Source organism: Oenanthe melanoleuca, chromosome 22 (assembly GCF_029582105.1).
Source record: "Oenanthe melanoleuca isolate GR-GAL-2019-014 chromosome 22, OMel1.0, whole genome shotgun sequence".
NCBI classification, from domain to species: domain Eukaryota; kingdom Metazoa; phylum Chordata; class Aves; order Passeriformes; family Muscicapidae; genus Oenanthe; species Oenanthe melanoleuca.
In genome coordinates this window covers 4,815,037-4,835,618 of record NC_079355.1, presented here as the reverse complement: position 1 = coordinate 4,835,618, position 20,582 = coordinate 4,815,037, and the positions used below count along the sequence as shown (strand labels likewise).

The window sequence follows — 20,582 nt, the reverse complement described above, 5'->3', positions numbered from 1 at the left end:
CTGACATTTTTTAAAGCTGCTCTCTGGCAGAACCCTGGTGACTGAAGAATCATAAAAGTAACAAGTGGGAAAAAAACTTAAAAAGAAAACAAACAAACTTCGACACATGGAAAAGCCCAGCATGAAACCCCCTCATACAGTACTGCTAAAGGTTTTCTTTCAAAGTTCTCAAATATGATGGCAGTTATAAACTGAGTTTTTCAGTTTTTCAGAGTAAATCCCACCTTTTAGCCTTATACAGTTTTAAGTTTGTAGCAGTGAAAGAATCCCCTTCTGCTTATTATAGTGATTAACAGCACAGCAGCCATTCTCAGCACAAAAAGGCTGGAATGGGGGAATTGGGATCTGCTTTTCCCTACTGGCAGAACAAGCTGGCCTGAGTGCCTATTGCTGCTTCTGGCTATCAAATGTTATGGACCAACACAACAAGTGGAATCTCATGAGAACTGCTGACCAAAATTAAATTAAATTAAATTAGACAAAAATCCCATTTAATCCCAGCAAGCCCTAAGGAGGAACTCCTCATGAAACACTGTATTTATCACTAAACTGCACAAATGACAACAGAACTATAAAACAGGGAAAAACCGAGCATCTCACCTCTTGCACAAACGAAACAAAAGCCTACATTTACAGCTGATGAGGAGTGAGTCCTTTTGGAATGGTTACTACAGATGAGGATGTGGGATGACACAAACAAGCTTCCTGCAGCGATGCAGCCGTCTCCAGAGTGATAGGCCACGGGGCAGCGCAGACATCTCGCCATGCGACCTGCTCGACAGAACACAGCCAGGGCATCGTCACCGGGGCACCGTCACTGGGGCACTGTAGCACCAGGGCACTGCACACCGGGGCACTGTAGTACCGGGGCACTGTAGCACCAGGGCACTGCACACCGGGTCACTGTAGTACCGGGGCACTGTAGCACCGGGGCACTGCAGCACCAGGGCACTGTAGCACCAGGGCACTGCACACCGGGGCACTGTAGTACCGGGGCACTGTAGCACCGGGGCACTGCACACCGGGGCACTGCAGCACCAGGGCACTGTAGCACCGGGGCACTGTAGCACCGGGGCACTGTAGTACCGGGGCACTGTAGCACCGGGGCACTGCACACCGGGGCACTGCACACCGGGGCACTGCACACCGGGGCACTGCAGCACCGGGGCACTGCAGCGCCAGGGCACTGCACACCGGGGCACTGCAGTACCGGGGCACTGCACACCGGGGCACTGTAGCACCGGGGCACTGCACACCGGGGCACTGCACACCGGGGCACTGCACACCGGGGCACTGTCACTGGGGAACTGCACACCGGGGCACTGCAGCAGTGGGACACTGTCATTGAAGCACTGCACCCTGGGGCACTGCAGCAGTGGGACACTGTCATTGAAGCACTGCACCCTGGGGCACTGTCACTGAAGCACTGCACCCTGGGGCTGCAAAAACCACTGAGAACACCCAGGGCTGGGGTCAGGACAGGGCACAATTCCCCACAGGCAAAGGTAAGGCTGAGTTTATTCCAATGGCAGTACTGGGTTAAAAAAAACGAAACAGCTACATTTTTTTTCTAAAGAAAGTTTCACAAATATTACCTTTTGACTTTCACTTTAAAATCGTTAAGAAAAACTTCTACCATTCTAGAATCTGTTTGTTTGGTTTGAACATTTTGGTTCATTTCTAAAAGGATCTTTTTCCTTGAAAAATAATTATGCACAAACTGTCTTTAAAAACCAATATTCCTTGGCCTCATACTATGAGCCCTTGGCTTCCACTGGATCAGCACCAGGAGCTGACTAAGTGTGTGGATCCAGATCCAGGCATACTGCACAGTGTCAGGCTGCTTCCCAGCCAGGAGCTACTTCAGCTGATGACCTCAATGAGGAGCCCCTCCTTGCTGTGCTACAGACAGTGGAGCCAGGTACAGTGTTACTGTGCTGACACAGCCCAGCCTCCCCGTGCCCCGAGCAGCTGCCCTCACCTTTGCTGGCTTTGTGCATGTCCTTGTCCATGGAGCAGGCCGTGCAGCAGTGCTGGGGACAGCGGAAGCCGCGTGACTCGAACAGGGCCGTGGCAAACTTGCGCACGCAGCCCTCGTGGTAGAACTTGCCACAGGTGCTGACGGAGCAGCGCTTCACGTCCTTGCCAGGGAGCTTACAGGAAAAGCACGTGTGCTCCCCTTGGAAGAGAAGGAATAAGGGATCCCCACTGTAAAAGCCAGCTCTGATACACAGATATTGTCCCAACAAATTCTGAAACTAACAGACTGAGCAACACAGGAGCCTCCCCATCCCACAGACTGGGTGATCACTGTGATCCACAATAACAATGGAGTTGCTGCTCACATAAAAATCTTTTACTCCAAGTAAAACCTTAAGCACTTCATTACTTTTTCTTGTTAAATTGAAAACGAGAATCTGGTCTCAAGCAGTGAAATAACCCAAACTCACAAACCCCCAAAAAGCACCACCTTGGTTTGCTTTGACCAGAATGTGGCTCCTGAGCAAAGGGGGAAATCCCTCCCAGTTTTCCAGGCCCAGAATGCACTCACCGTTCTTGCACTCGGTGCAGATGAACTTTTCCTCAGGCACAGCCTTCAGGCCGAGACACTCCAGGTGGAACATGCTGCAGCACTCGCCCTCGCAGGCCAGCAGCGACTCGCCGGAGCTCTCGCAGATCTGCAACAGGCATGGAGCTCAGCAGGGAGCAGGGAACCCTGACAGGCCAGGGACTGCCAGGTGCCAACAGCAACTACCTGCAACTGCTTCAGAATCAGGGCAGGAGAGCTGAACCTGGCAAGTCTCAGGCTGAGGACAGCCCCAGCACTCCCTGCACCTTGCTCTGGGGTAACAGTGCGAGCCAGGACAGACAGAAGAGGCACTGCAGCATCCATCTGCACTCCTCCATTTCTCAGGGAACAAGCTGCTCTTGTTCTTCAGGTCCTTTACTATGGACCAGGGAACTAGACAGAGGATCCCGGGATTTTTTTTTTTTTTTCAAAATATTGAAAAATTCTCACTATCTCCTATCCTGACCAACCATCTGGAATTTTCAAATGAAGAAAGCAGAAAATGGAATCTACTTTTTCTACTGATGCTGGCAGGTATGGCTTAGACACCACCTTCCAGCTCCTGAGCTTTCTGGCCTGCAGGAGGGCTTAGGAATTAGTTAATATCAATCATTTCCAGAGGATAAAAACTCCTAAAATCCTGTATATTTCATCTGAGAGGTCACATTAAGAGAATCAACAGAAATAGGGGATACATGTTTAGTATCCATCACTTCCCAGTATCACCAGTTACCTGACAAACAGTGTCCTTTCTGCTTGTTCCAGTTCCTCTCCTGGATAAGCTGGAGTCCACCGACTGCACGTCTGAGGCATCAGCGTCGGCAGTGGCTGAGGGGCTGTCTGAGCGCTTCCCAAAACTGCCCTAAAACAGCAAAAACCACAGCACTCAAACCACACCATTCCATAGGACAAACACACTGGCAAAAACCTCTCTACCACTGCTGATCAAAAGAGCATTTGGCAGGTGAGGAGGCACAAAGGTTCTGGAAGTTGCTGAACTTCACTGGGATGACACAAGTGCCTGCACAAGCTCAATACCATAAAGAGCTCTCTTACTTTTCCAGATACTCCCTGGAGTTACACGAGATACAGCAGCATTTCCCAATTCCCAAAAATTTCAAACCTTCCACAGAGCAAACTATGATCTAAGCCAATGCTTTGCCAGACAAAGTAACAGGAAAATTTGTAAGTAAACACTGTATTTTCATAACAAACCGACAGAGGGGATTAGAAAGGAACAGATTAGATTTTATGTTTTCAGATAATAAAAGACTCAAAATTTGTAGAAAATAGTGTTCACATATTTATAAATAATCTAACTGGAAAGCCTCTTGTACGCTGAGCTTGATCAGGTCCCTGTGAGAACCAAGACACCTTTACCTGTAAATCATTGAGTCCTCTGGAATCAGAGTCAGACGTGTCCCTGTAGGCTGAGCTGGTCAATTCCATGTCTGTGGAGGCACGACTTCTCTTCTTCAAGGGTTTACAGGAGTCTGAAATCTCACTGGCACCTTAACACAACAAGCTAAAATTAGTTTAATATATGTTCTCGACTTTTTGCTTAAATTTAATAAAGGAAAGAAAGATGAGTTTCGACTCCATTATATGAATTAATTTCCAGTTTGCAATTTTATTACTAGTTGAATTCTCCCCGAAAATTAACTGAAAACCAGCTCAGTAGAGCTTTTGACAAACTTTTTAACATGGAGACACAGTGAAGGAAGGCAATAACTTGTCTCTAAGGAAGGATAAATCCTTAGATTTCTTCTTTGGCTAAGGAGACTTAGAAGGACCCAGGGACTTACAGCACATGAACAAAGACCTTCCTTCCCCCAGCACTGCACAAGGACCAGAACCCCAAACACAGCCTGTCCCAGAGAAGGGGAGCTTGGCCCCAGAGAGCCCCAACATTGCAGCTCACATGGAACAAAGCTGCTGCCCGAGGGCCATGAGCTCATTTTCACCTGCCACTCACCTTTCTGCAGCCCCGTCTTCACTGCTGCCAGTGGGACAGCTTCGACCTGTTTGAGAGGAAAATGCACAGTTAACACCAGAGGAAAGCTTCTCCCTAGGGCCAAAAAGTAAACAGGTCAGATCAAGGGGTTAGAATGCAGGTGGGAGATGCCATCCCCTGCTCAGCCCGAGCTCCATGTCCTGCTGGATCCGCTCCTGCCTAGGCTGGTGCCCGCAGCCCTGGCACCACGGGCCACTGGCCAGCTCCTTTCTGCCTTCCTGGGCACCAGGGTGACAGCAGTGCTGTGTCCGTGTCCAGCAGGCAGCAGTGGGGCCTCTGGGCAGCCTCCCCGGTGCTGTGCAAAGCCCACAGCCGTGTGGGCACACGCTGCCCTGGCAGGGGGGCACTGGGCTAGTGAGACACAGCGCGGGGCCACTCCCAGCAGCTGCCCGGAGCTCCTGGAGCTCCTCCTCCCGTCTAGAGCTCTGCACGGGCCCGCCCGGTGCCCCGGTGCAGGGCTCTACACAGCTGCCACTCCAGGGCACCTCAGCACACAATGCACAAGTTCACAACCTTGCAAAAGCACCTCCAGCCCTTGATCCTACAGAGAAGTTTAGGAACTGTTCTGCCAACATACATGGAAGATGTGGGAATTTGTGACTGGATAATATTTACAGAAGAAAGCTGTTGCCTAAAATCCTGTTTTCAAGGTTAAGAATTACAAGTTATTTCTTTGCAATGTGGTTACATATGCATGGAGAAACACATTTAGTAAATATTTAAGGATTATTCTATAATTTTTTTAAAAAATATTTTATTTTGTTGTACAATAGGTAAAAACATACAGTAGAAGGATTTGTATAGGATACATTTTGTAATACAAATATAAAATCTAAACAATCACTTTTATTTCTCCACTAGTCACTGTAACAGTAGCATCAACATTTTGTTTTTCCCATTAATTGTACTCGTTCCAGTTATAATTTTATACCAAGTTGTTGCAGACTAACTGGGGAATCAAGAAAACTTGACTTTGGGTAACAAATATTGTTGCATAATTGTAAGAAGCTAGTAAGTTTTCTTTTTTAAAATTTAACTTAATACATTCAAGGTTTTGCACATTACACAGTGCCCCTGGGTTTCACTTTAGTCAGATACTTCTCCTGAGAAAAGCACTTTAAATAACGTCCACAGACTGAGTCAGCCAGGTAAGAGAATGCACCTGGAAGTTCATCTTGTTGGTTCTTATACCTTTGTTAGAATAAGAAACCTTTACAAACATAAAACAACTCTTTTGAAAGGGGGAGGCTGCAACAGCTCATGCCAAGAGGCTCCACGGACCACAGCAGGTGTCACACACCCAACACTTAAATTGCTTTAAAGTTTCAGCAAGAAACTGCCTCGAGCTGGAGCACTCCTCTGCTGCACAGCAGTGCAGAAATGCTGCAGCATCAAGGGAAAAATAAGGGAAAAAAATCCCAAAAAGCAACTGAGCTCACTTTCAGTCTCTGAAGTGAAGGAAGTGCAAAACAAAGCGCAAAGGGCAAAGAATAAATTAAAGAGATAAAAATATTTTTCCCCTTCCCATATAAAACTTCATCCTGACTGTCCCTCTTTAAAAATTCTCACTGGGAAAAGCTAAACTATGAAACTTTTATATAAAATTCTCAGCTTTCAGACAGAGCACCCTTGAAGAGGGATAAAATCAACCATGTAAGGAGAAGAACCAACAACTTTGACAAACTTGTTAAAAAGCATATGCAGGTTTTAATATTTATGTCCATCCACTGCACTTTCCTACTCATTTCCACGCAGAAATTTTTTATCATTAAAATTTTTTAAAGCAACAACATTTGTCTGTCTGACATCCAGATTAAAGGAATGCCCTGTACACGTTAGAACTATTTCATGTTCATGTTTCAATGGTATATCCCAGAACTGTTTCTGATGTCTGCCAACATGAAAGTCTGACTATTCATCTTTAAGTGAAATCATTCTTGAAGTCCATTTTCAGAAGTGGTCAAATTTAATCACTCTAACTTCATTTGAAAAACAAAACCTCAACACAAACCAGCAGCTAAATCAAGAGCCAAAGGAAGGACCCTGGTGGCAATTCCATCCAAGAGAAATCACTGAAACAAACCCATTTTGCTCAGAACAGAAATCTCAAAGGAAACATAGCAGGTTCATTAGGAGTCATCCATCACTGCGTTCCCACTTCCATAGCCTGACTGATACTGAGAAGATGCCAGTAGCAGAGTCACAGCAATGGCATTGACAGGGGGATTCATGGAGGATAGTCCGAACCGAAACCCGATGGGGAAAAATGGAGAAAAATAAAAAGGCACCAATATAAGCCACAACATTTATGAATACAATATATTTTAACTCTCTACATGGAGGAAGCCAACCTGCTCCTTTTTGATCTTCTTCTTTGGCACAACTTCAGTGGATTTCTCAGACTCGGAGCGGGTTCGAATCGATCTTCTCTGTTGCTTCTTTTCTACAGAACCTGAAGAAGGAAAAAGGTTTCCATTACATGATTCCTTGTATTTCTGAGGTACACCAAGATGTGCAACACCAAACCAACAGGTAAAGGAACGAAACCAAGACTTTGTCCTCTTTTGAATGTTTTATTTTTCAATTCAGTTCCAAGCTATTGACCAGCTGATGCTGTGGCTGCAGACACACATTCTGATTCCAGAGGCAGATCAGCTTCAGAAAAGAGACATGAGTAACAGAGTGGAACAAAAGGCTGGAATTCAGCTTAGGGCAAGCAGATTTCCATAATCCATAACACACCTCTCAGGCACAGTCTTCACTTGGGTAATTTTGAACCAAACAGTCCATCTTTGGTGTTTTGGGAAGGTAGCCACAACCAACTCCTTGAACAAAAACAAACTAGAAATTTCAGATGCAAAGCACAGCTTCAGGATTTCCCCCAAAATGCCAGATCTGTGCCCCTCTCTGTGGGGTGATGGCTCTGTCACATAACTACAGTCAGCCCCACCCTGCACCACCTGCAGCCACACCAGACCTCAGTGCTCACCTGAAGGTTTTGAGGGGAAGAAAAACTCAGCACAAACAGAAGCATCAACCACGATGTGTTATTGTCATTAATGAACGTGAAAAAACAGGTTTTTAAAAGTATTGCCATAGTAAACAAACTCAGATTAATTAAGGTTATTGCCAACAGATGAAGAGGGAGCTACTGGGTTTTTGGCAAGTAAGGCTGGCAAAATCTAAAGTCCTTTCTGTGCTCCAGCGCCTCCCAACCACGGACACAACACTCAACACCACGGGCAGCTGCTGGAACAAGCACACACTTGGAGCTGACAGAAAACTGCCATCTGAGGATTTACAATGAGCTGCTGGAAAGCTTATTCTGGGTTTTCAGTCTGGGAGGCCTCACCTAAAGAGGACACAACCAGGAAACACTTTGTTTTCTTCCAAGCAAAGCTGCAAACTCTTGGGAGCTGACTATGCCAGACAGATGCACTGTTGGTCTTGTCAGAAGATCAAGTATCTAGAGACACATGGGCTTGAACCAGACTGAAAGACAACCTTGCAAAAGGACTTCAGAGAAAAAAATTAAAACTCTTCTTGATCCATTGGATGAGCATTTTTCCTATGGCTGAATGGCTTGGGAATGTCTCAGTAACTAAACTATCCAGCTGGAAAAGTTATCATGTTACAATAATTGGATTTCTGAGGGGGAAAAAAAAAAAAAAAAGGGTTTTCAAGGGAAGAAACTTTTAGTGTGTATTAATGAATGAATAATAGCAACTGGTTATTAATAATTTAGAAATTAATGACTCAGGTCAACATCCATCATGTCCATCCACGTGTAACTTCTGGTTCCAATAGGCCCCATCCCCTGAGAAACTCTCACAGCTGCAGTAGGTCTCCACATCACAACTGGAGAACATCTTTTGTCACTTTGCTGTGTGACCAAAATCCCCTGATTCAGGTAAAGCAGCTTCAGGCAAATTTGAGCAGGTGTGACCAATAGTTACTTTTACCAAGAATGGATTTTCTCCCTGTGCTGCCCTGCTAAAGCCAAGGAGATAAGATCAAGCCCTGGATCAGAGAATTCCAGAACCAGAGTGTCCAATGCTGATCACTGCAATGGGCACTTCCTCCTCTTCCTGCTCTCCAAGGTTCCATCACCACATTCACAATGCTCCCATCCCATCTTCAGGTACATTTTCATCCAAAGTTTCAAGACACATGCTGGACCAGCCCTTGACCTTGCTGGAGATAAATCCTAGTTCAGTGTCTGCAGGCCAAGGCACCAGGGACTCTCAGGGCTGCTCTTGCAGTAGCAGATTTCAAGTAAGGAAATTATCTTTCCAGCATTATTGAATTCTGTGTATCTAACTGCAGGTTACCAGGAAGGACTCCCAGAGTCAGCCTGGGAAATACTTTACCGTAAGGGATTCTGAAGTTCCGCTGAGCTTACATTTGAAAAAAGGACTTGGCAGTTATGTTCCACAAGAGGGGACGAGTAACTGGGCTTTGGAAATGGCTTTGAGTGACTGGAGTGTGCACTGCAGGTAAGCTCAGGCCCTTACAGGGTGTTAGCAGGTGGAGTGCTACGTATCCAAAAAGCCTAAGAAAATGAAAAAAGAGAGGCTCAGAATTCTCACCCCTACATCTGAGGAGCCTTAGGGAAGCTGAAGCCTTTAGATACCAGGTAAGAGAACAGAATGGTGATGGTCTCTCCTGCTGCAAGGCAATTCAAGTAGCCACAGCACCCACAGCTGGAAAGAACCACCATTGTCAACAGCTGGGGAATCCCCAGTCACAGCAGGAAATCCAGATGTCCTGGCCCGTGTGCTGCAGTCCCTAACACTCCATAAAGCAGCAGAACAAATAACCCTGCCTAAAACCACCACAGACAGAACCTGAAGTGTGCTTGCAGAGGATTCATGGATGCTGACCACTGAGATTCTGACTCTGGTTCTCACCTATTTCATGGTTGGAAAGGGTGAAATAATCAAACAGATGGATAACTAAAGCAGAAGTGACACCTGGCAGCATTATGAGATGCAAATAGCTCATTCAAGGTTTTCCCTTTTCAGGACCAAGTTCCATTATTTGCTTCAGTGGTTCTTCTCCCCTCACACCTGGTATTTCAGAACTCACTGCTTTATGATGTGCCCCCTAAGATGGCTTCAGAAGGCAAGCACTACCTCATTTGGTTGATGCAGTCAGTTGAAGCAGTTTTTTACAAATCCCTGCTCTTTAACAGGTCATGCAAAAACTCAACAACAAAGCTTGGGGAGCCTTCCTCCTGAATCAGACATTCCCTACTGAAATGTGCCACTGCCTGACTCTTCTGCTTTCATGACAGCTCTTGTATTTTACATTTGGGGCCAAAAGCCATGGCAATGCCCTGCTAACACACATCCACTGGGTTATTTTCCAAACCAACTTGCCATTGCTCTGCACAGGACATCATCCCTTGAGTATGTTGACTCAGGCTGTAAGTTGCAGACACAAGGTTCAGAGGCCAATCCCACCCCACAGCCATGCTGTGTTTGTTGGCTCAGCATGTGTGACATTAGCCATGCTCATTACAATTACTATGTAAACAGGAAGATGTTAATAATTTCTAAGTAATGAGAAAATGCTGGATTTGATATCTGAACTGTCATGCTGAGGACTCAGGCTCAGAGCAGGACTGCAGTTTCCCTACCTGCTGCCCCAGAGGTTGTCTCAGGAGAGGACGTGTTCTGCACCACTGCTTTTTCACTCCTCTGGGCTGATGAAGAATTTAGCTTCTCTTGTCCTTTGACGCTTATTTCTGTTTTGCTACCAACTCCCTTTAAAAGAAAAAAGGAAAAGATTGTCTTCCCCTGTTATAAAGGTGTGTTCCTTCCAGGTAACAGACCTGCCTCTGAATCTCAGAACAGAAACAACCAATGCTCTCCAACCCAACAATGGACATTTATACGTGTAAACTGACAACACATACACAGGATTAAATCTACTATGGAGCTGCTTCCCTGCAGAGCTTTCCACCCTCTCAATCTCCCCTTATACACAAGGAAAAAATAATTCCAGTGACTTTTCTAAACATTACCTTCTCTACAGGGCTTAGGATGAAATAAACACTCTGCAGGTAGAGAGGCAGAAGGAGGCAGAGAAATAGTCCTAAGCCTTTTCCTTACACTGACTGTGGGAAGCTGCTGTGCACCTGAAGGAAGCTCAGAGGCAGAACTCAATTTAAAAGTCTGTTACACAAAATACTTTTTAGTACATTATTAACAGTTCTGTCATGTTTCCCACAAAACCATTGATTTTATCAAGAATTTTTGGATTATTTCAACTACAAAGCTGAAGTTAAAGAGCTTTAATATTTTTAGTGTGTTACAAACAAAAACATGGCCATCAGTAGGGAGCTGCTCTGCCACCAGCAAAAGTTACTGCCAGAGCTGCACTGGAAGGGGGGCTCAGTGCACTGAAAGATTCTATTGTCACATCTGTCTGGTAATCTCTCCAGTGAAAGGAACAGGGATGATGAAAGCTTGGTGGACACAGTTCAAGCTCCCCAGTAAGGCAGGCTCAGGATAACTCAGGAGCAGAAGAGGGGTCACTGCACCGAGCACGTACCTTGGTGGAATAAACAAATTGATCGATGAGTTTTCCATCCCCAGCAGCATTCTGAAGGGCAAAAACCTGTTCAATTTTAACAACTGGAGACATGTTACACTTTTGCAGATCCAGGTTGTGCATGGTTATTGAAGCTGGTAGGGATTTCCTGGCTGCAGCTGTTTTCCAGGCGATCTTGACGGGCGGTGCCTCCTCCTCGTCCCCGCTGGGCTGCCTGCGCGGGGGCTGCCTGCGCGCCTCGGCGTGGGAGGGGGACGAGCCTGGCCCTGGTCCTGTCCCTGTTCCTGTCCCCGTTCCTGTCCCCACGCTGGCGCTGCTGTGCTCTGGCTGTGTGCTCGGCGCCACCTTCGGCCGCCGGTTCTTCTTGGCCTCCGATTTGGCAGCAGCAGTCTTTTTGGCTTTAGCCAAAGCCTCCTCTGGCTCCTGGTCCACGTAAATGAAGGTGTACTGCTCTATCCTCTCCTCCCGGCTCATTTTCAGCGCCTTCTCGGCGTGGGCAATGCCGATGTCCCACTGTGCTCGCTCCCTCTGCGGCCGCGGCTTGCGAATCTTAAGGGACAAGACAAGCACTTGGTTACACTGCAGATTTGTCACAATGGCGCTTAAACACAATCCTGAGGGTCTCTGCACCTCTCAGGCAGCAGACTGCAGCCTGCTCTCCATTTACAGGGTATTTCTGACACTGAACGTGAACACTGAATTCCCTGCCAGCGAGATGCAGCCAGTCCTTCTCAGGGCAAAGCTCTGAAGAGTTCCAGACCTGCCCTGGAGCATGTCCCTTACTGAGATGATCCCCCCAGTGCCCCCTGTACCTTCTGCTTCTCAGAGTGGTTGCTGGCTTGCTTGGCTGCCTCAGCCAGTAACTGCTCGTACTGTTTGTGCCCTTGGTACTCCCGGACGCGCTTCTCGTGCACCCAGGCTCGCTCTGGCTGGTTGCTGAAGAACTGCACGTGGTATTCCCGGGCACCTGAAAGGGCAAACTCCAGTCAGCAGCTGTACCAACATGCTCTGCCTGTTCAGCTCATGCTTTCCTCCTCCCCAGTGCTTCACTCCTGCAAGCAGAGGCACCTGGCCAAGTGCAGAGATACAAGAGGCCAGATCCAGAACAGTTTAAGAGGGAAGCTCAGGACACCCTGCCCACAATGAACACTCTCCTACTGATTTGAGAAAAGCACAAGCACCTGTGCACAAGGCCATTCCCACAGTGCCACCTGCAGAGTACCAGCTACTAGCTCTGTGTCAGAACTGTTCTGTTTAGCACACACACAGCAGAATTTACCCCAAAAGGGCAGTTTAGAATGAAGATATTTTTAACAAAGGAACAGCTACAGACACCTGACACTCCCTTACCTCTCGTATTAATTTTGGTATGCACGTCAAGCTGTGGATCACAGGACACCATGCAAGGCCACCAGGGGTACGTCCCCACCTTGGACCAAACCAGATCCCCAATCTGGAACTTGATGTCATGGGTGACCTGCGCTGGAAGGGACGGCACGAGCGGCTGCACCTGCAAAGGAAACACCAGATTACAGCCACAGGAGAGGATTCAGAGCACTTGGAGATGCACACACCATCCACTGGGACCTGTTGTTGTTGTCTCAGCTATCCCTGAGGTTTGGTAATCCAAGATGACAAAAACATTTCTTAGAAACGTGAAAGAAAAGAGCTGCACACGGCTGGGATTTACATAACAACATCACTGACAAACCGAGGCACAAAAGAGCAACTTGCAACCCCCAAAACAATTCTGCTTCCTAAGCCGATTGAAAATACTGCTTTTAGGATAAAATAAAGCAATAAATCCAGTAAAATAAGAGATGCATTGATGCAGTAATGACAGCAATAAGAGTTTAAAAGAAATGACAACTGATTTATCAGACAGTTAAAGAATCAATGGAAGAAACACTCCAAAACCAGTGACATTCTCCAAGTTCAAAAGTGTTAATTGGAGCATGTACTAACCGGGGCTTCCTCCAGCACTGCCTCTTCTCTTGGTCTCTCAGAGAGTGTGCTAAGCCTCTCGTTTGGTCTCTAAGAAATGGGTAACAACGAAGAGAAAAAAGGAAAACAAATACAAACAAGGTAAGGGGACAGTAAAACAACAAAGAAATAGCGAAACCAGGCAGAAAAAAATAATTCACAAGAGAAAGGCAACCATGAACCCAGAAAACATGAATATGACTATTCCTTGTACCAAATTAACACAGTAACATCACCATAAAGAAATACCTGGTTTCCCCTACACCACTTACATTATTATCACACCTGAATATAACTATGTTCTCCTGTAACAGGTGACAGAAGAACATACATTCAGAAACAGTAAATCAAATAACTTTCCATCTAAAATAACACACAATTTCCAAAAACCAGAGAACGCCATGTAAGGATTTCCATAGTGATGTGGTGAGTCTCACTGTACACCAGTTATTTGCAAGAACTGCAGTACATAAATGATGCTAAATATACAAAATGATAATTGTAAAATTGATGTTAAATTGCATAGTGTTTACAGATATATTTGGAGGATCAAGTCCACAACACAGACAGAATCAGCCCCAAGCAGAAGCTGGCATGGACATGGGGTGGCCATGCCAGAGGGTGTGAGGGGACAGGGGCTTGAGATAAGGCTGGGCTGGGAACTATCTCAGGAGACATTTGCCACGCACTTGCTTTTCCTGCAGCAGAGAAGTCAAAGGGCTCAAAGAGCAGCAAAAGGAGTGGTCAGCCACAAGCAGTGAGGAACTAATAATGCTGACAACCCCTGTTATTCCCAGGCCACTCCAAGCACAGACCTCACATCAGCCCACACTGTGTGCTCCAGAGAACTGGGGACACAGTAGCTCAGGTCAGGGGTGGCACAGCACAGGGTCTCATCTGCAGTTTTCTGTACACAACTATCATTTTAGACTAACCACATTGCTATTTGCTGGGCAGAAATTCTTCCTCCCTGTACAGTAGGAAGCACAGCACTGATTCCTGTTTTCTCCTGAAACCTTCCCTCTGCCAGGAGAGTCAAGCTGGGTTCACAGACTGCAAACTTCCAGCTCCTCACAGAACATAACCACCAAGCAGAGAGGCTGATTCTTGAAACAAGGATTCAGAGCTTGACGTTCACCAGTGTTTTCACAACATTTCCATTTTAAATCAGCCTCTGCAGTATGGGCATCCCCTCAGAGTCAGTGGATTTCCACTGAAATTACAGCATCAGAATAAGGAACAACTGCTGATCATCTGGCTTGCCACAGCCTCATTGAGTGTAAACAACCAAGTTGTTTGCTCCTATGAAGATGATCCCAAGTCACAAGTCTCACACCATTAACACTGATGATGACAAAAGTGTACATGAAGATGAAATTGTAAAATTGAAAGCAAAATGATGGGCTGAAAGACCTGAAACTGCCCTGGCAAACTCATAGTGAAAACCACCAGCACAAAATCCTGTTCCTGTCAGAGCAGGCCTAGTGTGAAACAGGGCTGGGTAACACGAAACATTTATTGCAACACCACCTTTAGAAAGGGAAATAGAAGCCACAAGGAGGACAATAGCAAGACTTAAGATTTCTGGGGAACTCTGCATGACACACATGACTGGGAACTTGGAATTCAAGATGTAAGGTTTTAATTCAGTCTGTGAGAGACATAAGATTCCATTCTCATGGTAAGCAGGTAACAGAGCCAGAGGAACAGGCACAGCTGAAGCTCCAGGAGCAGAACAGGAGTCACCGGTAAGAGGAGAAACAAGCTGACAGGCTGATGTGGGGGTGATGGAGACTGAGCAGAAAGCAGGTACAGTGCAAGAGAGGCTGCTCAGGAAGTGTCAGCAGGACCCAGCAGCTCCTACAGCACCTCCATGGAGCACAGAACCCACTCTGGCAGAGCAGAGTTGATCCCTGCAGGACAGGATCTTCTCCCTGAAGGCAGCAAGCTCCAAGAGCTTTCACAGACCTCACAACAAATTCAGCTACATTCTGTAACAGCCCAGCCTGCGCTGGGCAACCTCTGTCCTGGCCAGATACAGCAACTTCCCCATTCCTAGCACTTACCAGCCTCTCTGCCACCCATTCCCTCAAACTGGGAGAGGCAGAAACCACCACCACAGAGGTGGCAGGAGCAAGCACGAAAAAAGAAAACAGAAGTACTGGAGTGGCTTATGAAACTGAAAGAAAAAGAACGAGAGGGCACCAAAATAATCTGGGTCTTTGCTTCCTGGAATCTCAGTTAAGACCACCTGATGTACATCCTCTGCACATGGACAATACGGTACAAGATTAATTCATGTTTCACTGCTGAATGCCCCAAGTAACCTGACTTTCCATTCAACAATTCATGCACTCTTCTAAGAGGCAATTTTAGGAATGGGTGAACTTTTGTCCAGAAGTTTCATCTTCAACACTGGCCAGAGTGTAGCAAACTCTAAACGTGCTGTAACATGAAATAATATTTAAAAAACAATATTTAACCTTTTCTAAAATTTGTTTTTCATATGAGCTTTAAACCAACATTGTGTTACCTACAGCCACAGCTCCTGGCAACCTCATGCTGAGGCTCTGACGAGTAACTAAAGCCTGGTGACTCAGCGTGCACAGAGGCAGAACAAGGACAAACCCTGCCGGACACGCTCTCCATCAACAACACCAGGTGTGCACACGGCTGAAATCACCATTCCACTTACATTTTGCTCCTCTGGTTCTAATTTTGGAATTTTGTGTGACTTGCGCTCTTCCGACCGGGAAGAGTCGTGCTTGCTACTTTTTTTCCTTTTCTCTTTCCTCCCTTCGTGTTTTGCCTTAGCGTACTCCCTCGCTTGGACTTCATTCAACAGGTCCCCACACAGGGAGGACTCAAACAATTCCCTGCCGTTCTGGATAGTTTTGGTTATTTTGAGTTTGATCTCTGGTGAGCCAGTCTTCTTTGGAATGCCCACTTGTGGAGCTGGAGGCGGTGCAGGAGGTGGCGGCTGGGGAGGGGAAGGTTTTCCCAGCGCCTCGTGCGGCCTGGCGTTGGAGCTGGAGTTCTCCACGGGGTAATACTCGGGGGGGCTGAAGGTCCTGCCGGCCCCGAAGCCGTTGGCCGAGCCATTGGGGTACTGGGGGAACTGGAACTTGCCCTGGGGCTCGTAGCTGCCCAGGGCCGGCGGGAAGCCGTTGCTGAGGGGCGGCAGCTCCTCGGCCGGGGGGTACTGGAAGCCTTGCTGCAGCGCGGCCTCGTACGGCGTCCGGGCCCCATCCTCGCCGAGGTCACTGCTGCCATCGAAGGCCTCCTCCTGGCGGATGTTGGCCGAGTCAATGAGTTGAGGTGGTTGCTGAATTGTGTTTCCCATGATCCCTTGCATGAAAGAGAAAGAGAAATCCATTGTTCTGCTCCAGCATCCTTAGCTTTCCCTTTTTCTCATAGGGCCTAGAGGCAGGGGAAGGGAAATAAGAAGTCAGTGTAAATTAAAAAACAGTAATTGAGCAAATTAAAAAGTTGAGGAAAAAAGGGATCTCAAGAACAGTTTCCCCCTCTCTATTCAGCAGCCACCCTCATATGGATTTAAAGAGTACTGGGATCGCTGAGCCTTTACAAAGGGCTACTGACAAGTCTTTCATTTGGCAAATTTCTTCTTTTCCAACACACTGCAAAAAATACCAGAAGCACCTACAAGTGCTTAAGAACTGTAAGTGCAAGTATTACAAAGTCAGAATAATAGTGCCAAAACCCCCAGCACTCTCTACAGCCTTCCTAGTCATGGCTTAGGAGGGTCATTCCAACCCAAAGTAGCAGGACAGCATTTCACCCTGCAGCATATGAGAGATACCGAGTTCTCCTGACAGTCACTCCAAACTGCACAAGCCAGGAAAACCACAGAAAGACAAACAGAGAAACCTCTCCTCCTCCTCCCTCCCCACCTCCTTACCAAAATTCGAGATGTGAGCAGCCATTGGGCAAGTCATAGGATGCTCTGAACAACAGCACAACGAAAACAAGTGGGTCATTCCACCTTGGCCCCTGGGAAACCTCAGAGCCAGCCTCAGAGGTAGCTTCCCAAGCTCTTCCCCTTCCCAGAAAAGCAGGGCACAGTTTGCATGCACTGGCTCTCAGCAGCTGTGTCAGGAGGGTTACTCTCCTGCCCCTCACACCTCATTTTAATATTAAACACTGCATGGTTCTGAGCCTCAGTGTCAGCAGCCCCACAAACCCTGAGGTTACTCACTGAATGAGATTCCAGCTGAACACTGGCACACACACCTTCACCTTCCCAGTGCGTATCAGAACACCAAAATCAGACTCAACCAAAGTCAGATTTCCAAAAGTCAACTGCAGGCTCACAGAAGGCTTTGGCATTCACGTAAGCAGCTCAATGTTCAACAAGAAGCAACACACAGTGACCTGACCTGCAGGTAAGAAACACCAGTTTGCTTCCCACAAAGTTAGTTCAGCACTTCCAAAGCAAACACGGTCCCATGGTATTTGTTCTGCCTGTGTGGGCACACAGGAGGGTTACTGTGCCCTTTTGGTCTGGGTTAGAAATGACATTAATGCATCCCACAGACACTTCACCTAAAGGGAAGCTCCATCAAACCCTGCCCACATGCAATCCTCACCCCCCCAAAGACATGCCTCTCAATACCTCAGCTAAGAGCTTTCATGACACTGACAACTTCCTCCTCCAAGACTGCAAAAACTAACTCAAGTTCCAACAGGAACAAGAACTTGATCAGTTTTGTGCTGGATGTTTTGGGGTGTTTTTTGATGATCTTCACACTTATATTAAATTGATGTTTGTTCTCATCTTCACTGTCCTGTGAGTTTTAACTCAGTCAAGTTTGTCACCGTAATTAAGCAATTCAGGGCAATAACAGCACAAGCCTCTGCAGCAGAATTTTCTCATTGCAGGAACTTTTAAACCTTGAGGCCATGAAACCATCCCTTCCTCCACAGCTCTGCACATCAGCCAGCAAACCAACACAAGTGTCACTGTCAGGGGGAGCAGATCTGAGGAGCAGCACGTGGGATTGCACAGCAAGGTCAAAAATCCAACCACCCCTGTTCTGGGAAGAGGAAGTGGTGCTGTTTGTACTATTTACCACCAAATTGTTACTTTCCATCTGCCAAACTGAAGAGCAAACAGTAGGCTGGGTTTTATTTTAATTGCTAAAACAAGGTTCAATCTTTTCTTCTGAATACTTATAAAAAACTTTTGGGAAGCTGTTGCAGCCCTTCAGGAACATCCACAGCTGGAAGGGCCCAGTCCCAGCTGCCAATGCAGCTCCCACAGGCTCTGCAGAGGTGGCTGCCATTGTGCTTTGTTTTGTTACATGACAGAAGTGTGGATTAATGAACTCCAGAGCATTGCATTTACACTGGATTCGGGAGCTACCAGTTAAAGAACAGAGGATTTGTTTCTTTTCAATTCCTTCTGAAGCTCACCTGTGTCCCTCAGTGCTGCACAGCTGGGACCCCCCAACCCAAACTGGCTCCTCAGAAGCTTCATGCAGGCTGAGCACAGGCTCAGGGCTCCACAGAACTGTCCCCAGCAGCCCCAAAGCACCAAGGCTGCTTTCTGTGCTCCCTCAGCACTGACATCACTGCCAGCTCCTTCCTGAGTGTCTCTGCTGTCAGCACTGTTCACACTCCCAGCCTTTCCCACCCTCCTTCCCAAAATTCTGCATCAGTGGATCAGGCCCCCCATGCTGCCCAGGGAAGGGGCATCTGGGCAGGATTACAGTGAGAGGACAGGCTCCAGAGCGACCCACAAAAACAGGACACAGTGAGGAATCCTGAGCACACAGGAACCTCAACATCCAAACCAAGGAAGGATCACTTTGTGCATGTCCCTCCTAAGCACTGATGTGAAGAACACCCTGCTGTCACCACAGAGAGCTGTCCCTGCCACACAGCAACACCACCCAGACCACTGGGCACAGGATTTCCAGCTGATCTTGCAGGAAACTATTCCAGAATAAATTCTTCTCACTATGCCAGTGATTGCTCTATTAACCCACCATGTCAGCCTCCTGTGAGCTGTACAATTTGGCTTCCAAACATGACCCATAACAGATCCTGCACTGATACAGCACTGGAGATCAACAGATAAACAGTTTCATCATTTCAAGGTTTATAGGAAATGAACACTTCACAGTGGCTGCAAACAACTTGAAATCAACAATGAAACAATTTGACATTAGCACTTTCAAAAGTGCAACTGCATTTCCTAATGAGAGAAAGAGTTTCCTCTTTAAAGGTGAGTGTCCACCATTCTGTTCCAGTTCTTTCCCAGGGCAGACAGGGACACAGGACCCTTTACAAACACCAAGATTCTACACACCCTCAGTAAATATCTTCCTGTCATGCATGGGAGAGTCATAATTCAAAGGAACAGAGGAAAAGGAAAATGGAAAGATATAAGCAATACAGAATAAGAGAGGTCAGCCTAGTGGAGCTCTTTCTTAAGTGAACAGTTTGTTACAGTTCCCATCCCAAACTGCTCAGCTGAGCACAACTCAAAAATCAGTTCCATTCCAAGCCTAAGTGCTCAGTGAAGGGAAGGTTTTGCAGAGATTATGGATCCTCCAGGTTCACCTTTCCACCAACAACTGCACTTATCTAAAACCAGTTTTAGCATGAGTATTTTTCAACTTTGCTCTCAGAAAACAAGACTTCAAGTTCTCAAACCTTGCTTCCATGCTGCATTAGACTAAATAACAACTGACCTCAGATTACCAAACAATTCCAATCCCATGTGATCACATCTTTTCTTATTCCCAGTCAGGGAGTTCTGTAGGTTTGGCTGAGACTGGCTGTGGCCACAGCAGGGAGAAACACAACAGCTACTGATGAAAGTCCAGCATACACACATTTTAAACAGAGGTTTCACAAAACCTTTTCCCACCCTCTCCTGCTGACAATCCCCACACAGTGTTAGCACAGCCAGAGGTAAGGTGTTTTAAGGATGGCAAGTGTGTGTTGTGAGACAGGACCTGGCCTGCTGGCTCCTAAGGGAGCTGGAGGCACTGCTGTGAGTCAGCCACTACCTCATCACCCTGAGCTGGGCTTTCTATCAACAGCCTCAAAAGCAGAACTTCCAGGACACCTTTATGTCCAAATACCAACCCAGTTCCTGTCCACACAGACCTAAACCAGAGAGATGCAAACCTCTGCTCACATCCTATCAGCATCTCCTTACCCCACAGATGTATACTGCCATTTCCTGTGCTGCTTCATCCCAAAGTATCCAACCTGCACTGGTGCTGGTCTCCTCAAGCACCAACACAGCAGCTGTTCACTGCAGCAGGTGTTGGACAGACACACAGGCAGAGCTGCCTGGCTGGGCAGGCTGGGTGTCTGAAGTGATGCAATCGCTCCTGACCTCTCAAAACCTTAAGGCTGCAGTTCATACACACCCTGCACCTCACTCCTCCCCAGAGCTGAGCACACCCACTGCTTCTGGTCACA

The 20,582-nt window shown here is 46.9% G+C and overlaps 1 protein-coding gene across 6 annotated transcripts in view; it reads right to left on the bottom strand.

Moving 5' to 3' along the window:
• NSD3 (nuclear receptor binding SET domain protein 3) overlaps positions 1-16,543 on the bottom strand; it is a 30,929-nt gene extending 14,386 nt beyond the window's left edge. For 5 of the 6 annotated variants that reach the window (XM_056508619.1, XM_056508622.1, XM_056508623.1 and 2 more), the window contains exons 1-13: positions 15,820-16,543; positions 13,107-13,175; positions 12,492-12,651; positions 11,954-12,108; positions 11,142-11,690; positions 10,225-10,351; positions 6,935-7,035; positions 4,545-4,590; positions 3,950-4,080; positions 3,303-3,431; positions 2,552-2,678; positions 1,982-2,179; positions 601-771 (exon numbers count right to left, since the gene is read on the bottom strand). In XM_056508619.1, the coding sequence (XP_056364594.1) occupies positions 601-771; positions 1,982-2,179; positions 2,552-2,678; positions 3,303-3,431; positions 3,950-4,080; positions 4,545-4,590; positions 6,935-7,035; positions 10,225-10,351; positions 11,142-11,690; positions 11,954-12,108; positions 12,492-12,651; positions 13,107-13,175; positions 15,820-16,500 (2,644 nt within the window). In that variant the 5' untranslated portion in view covers positions 16,501-16,543. The remainder of the gene's footprint in view (positions 1-600; positions 772-1,981; positions 2,180-2,551; positions 2,679-3,302; positions 3,432-3,949; positions 4,081-4,544; positions 4,591-6,934; positions 7,036-10,224; positions 10,352-11,141; positions 11,691-11,953; positions 12,109-12,491; positions 12,652-13,106; positions 13,176-15,819) is intronic. The other variant, XM_056508620.1, reaches the window with a different exon arrangement.
• Between the last annotated feature and the right edge of the window lie 4,039 nt (positions 16,544-20,582).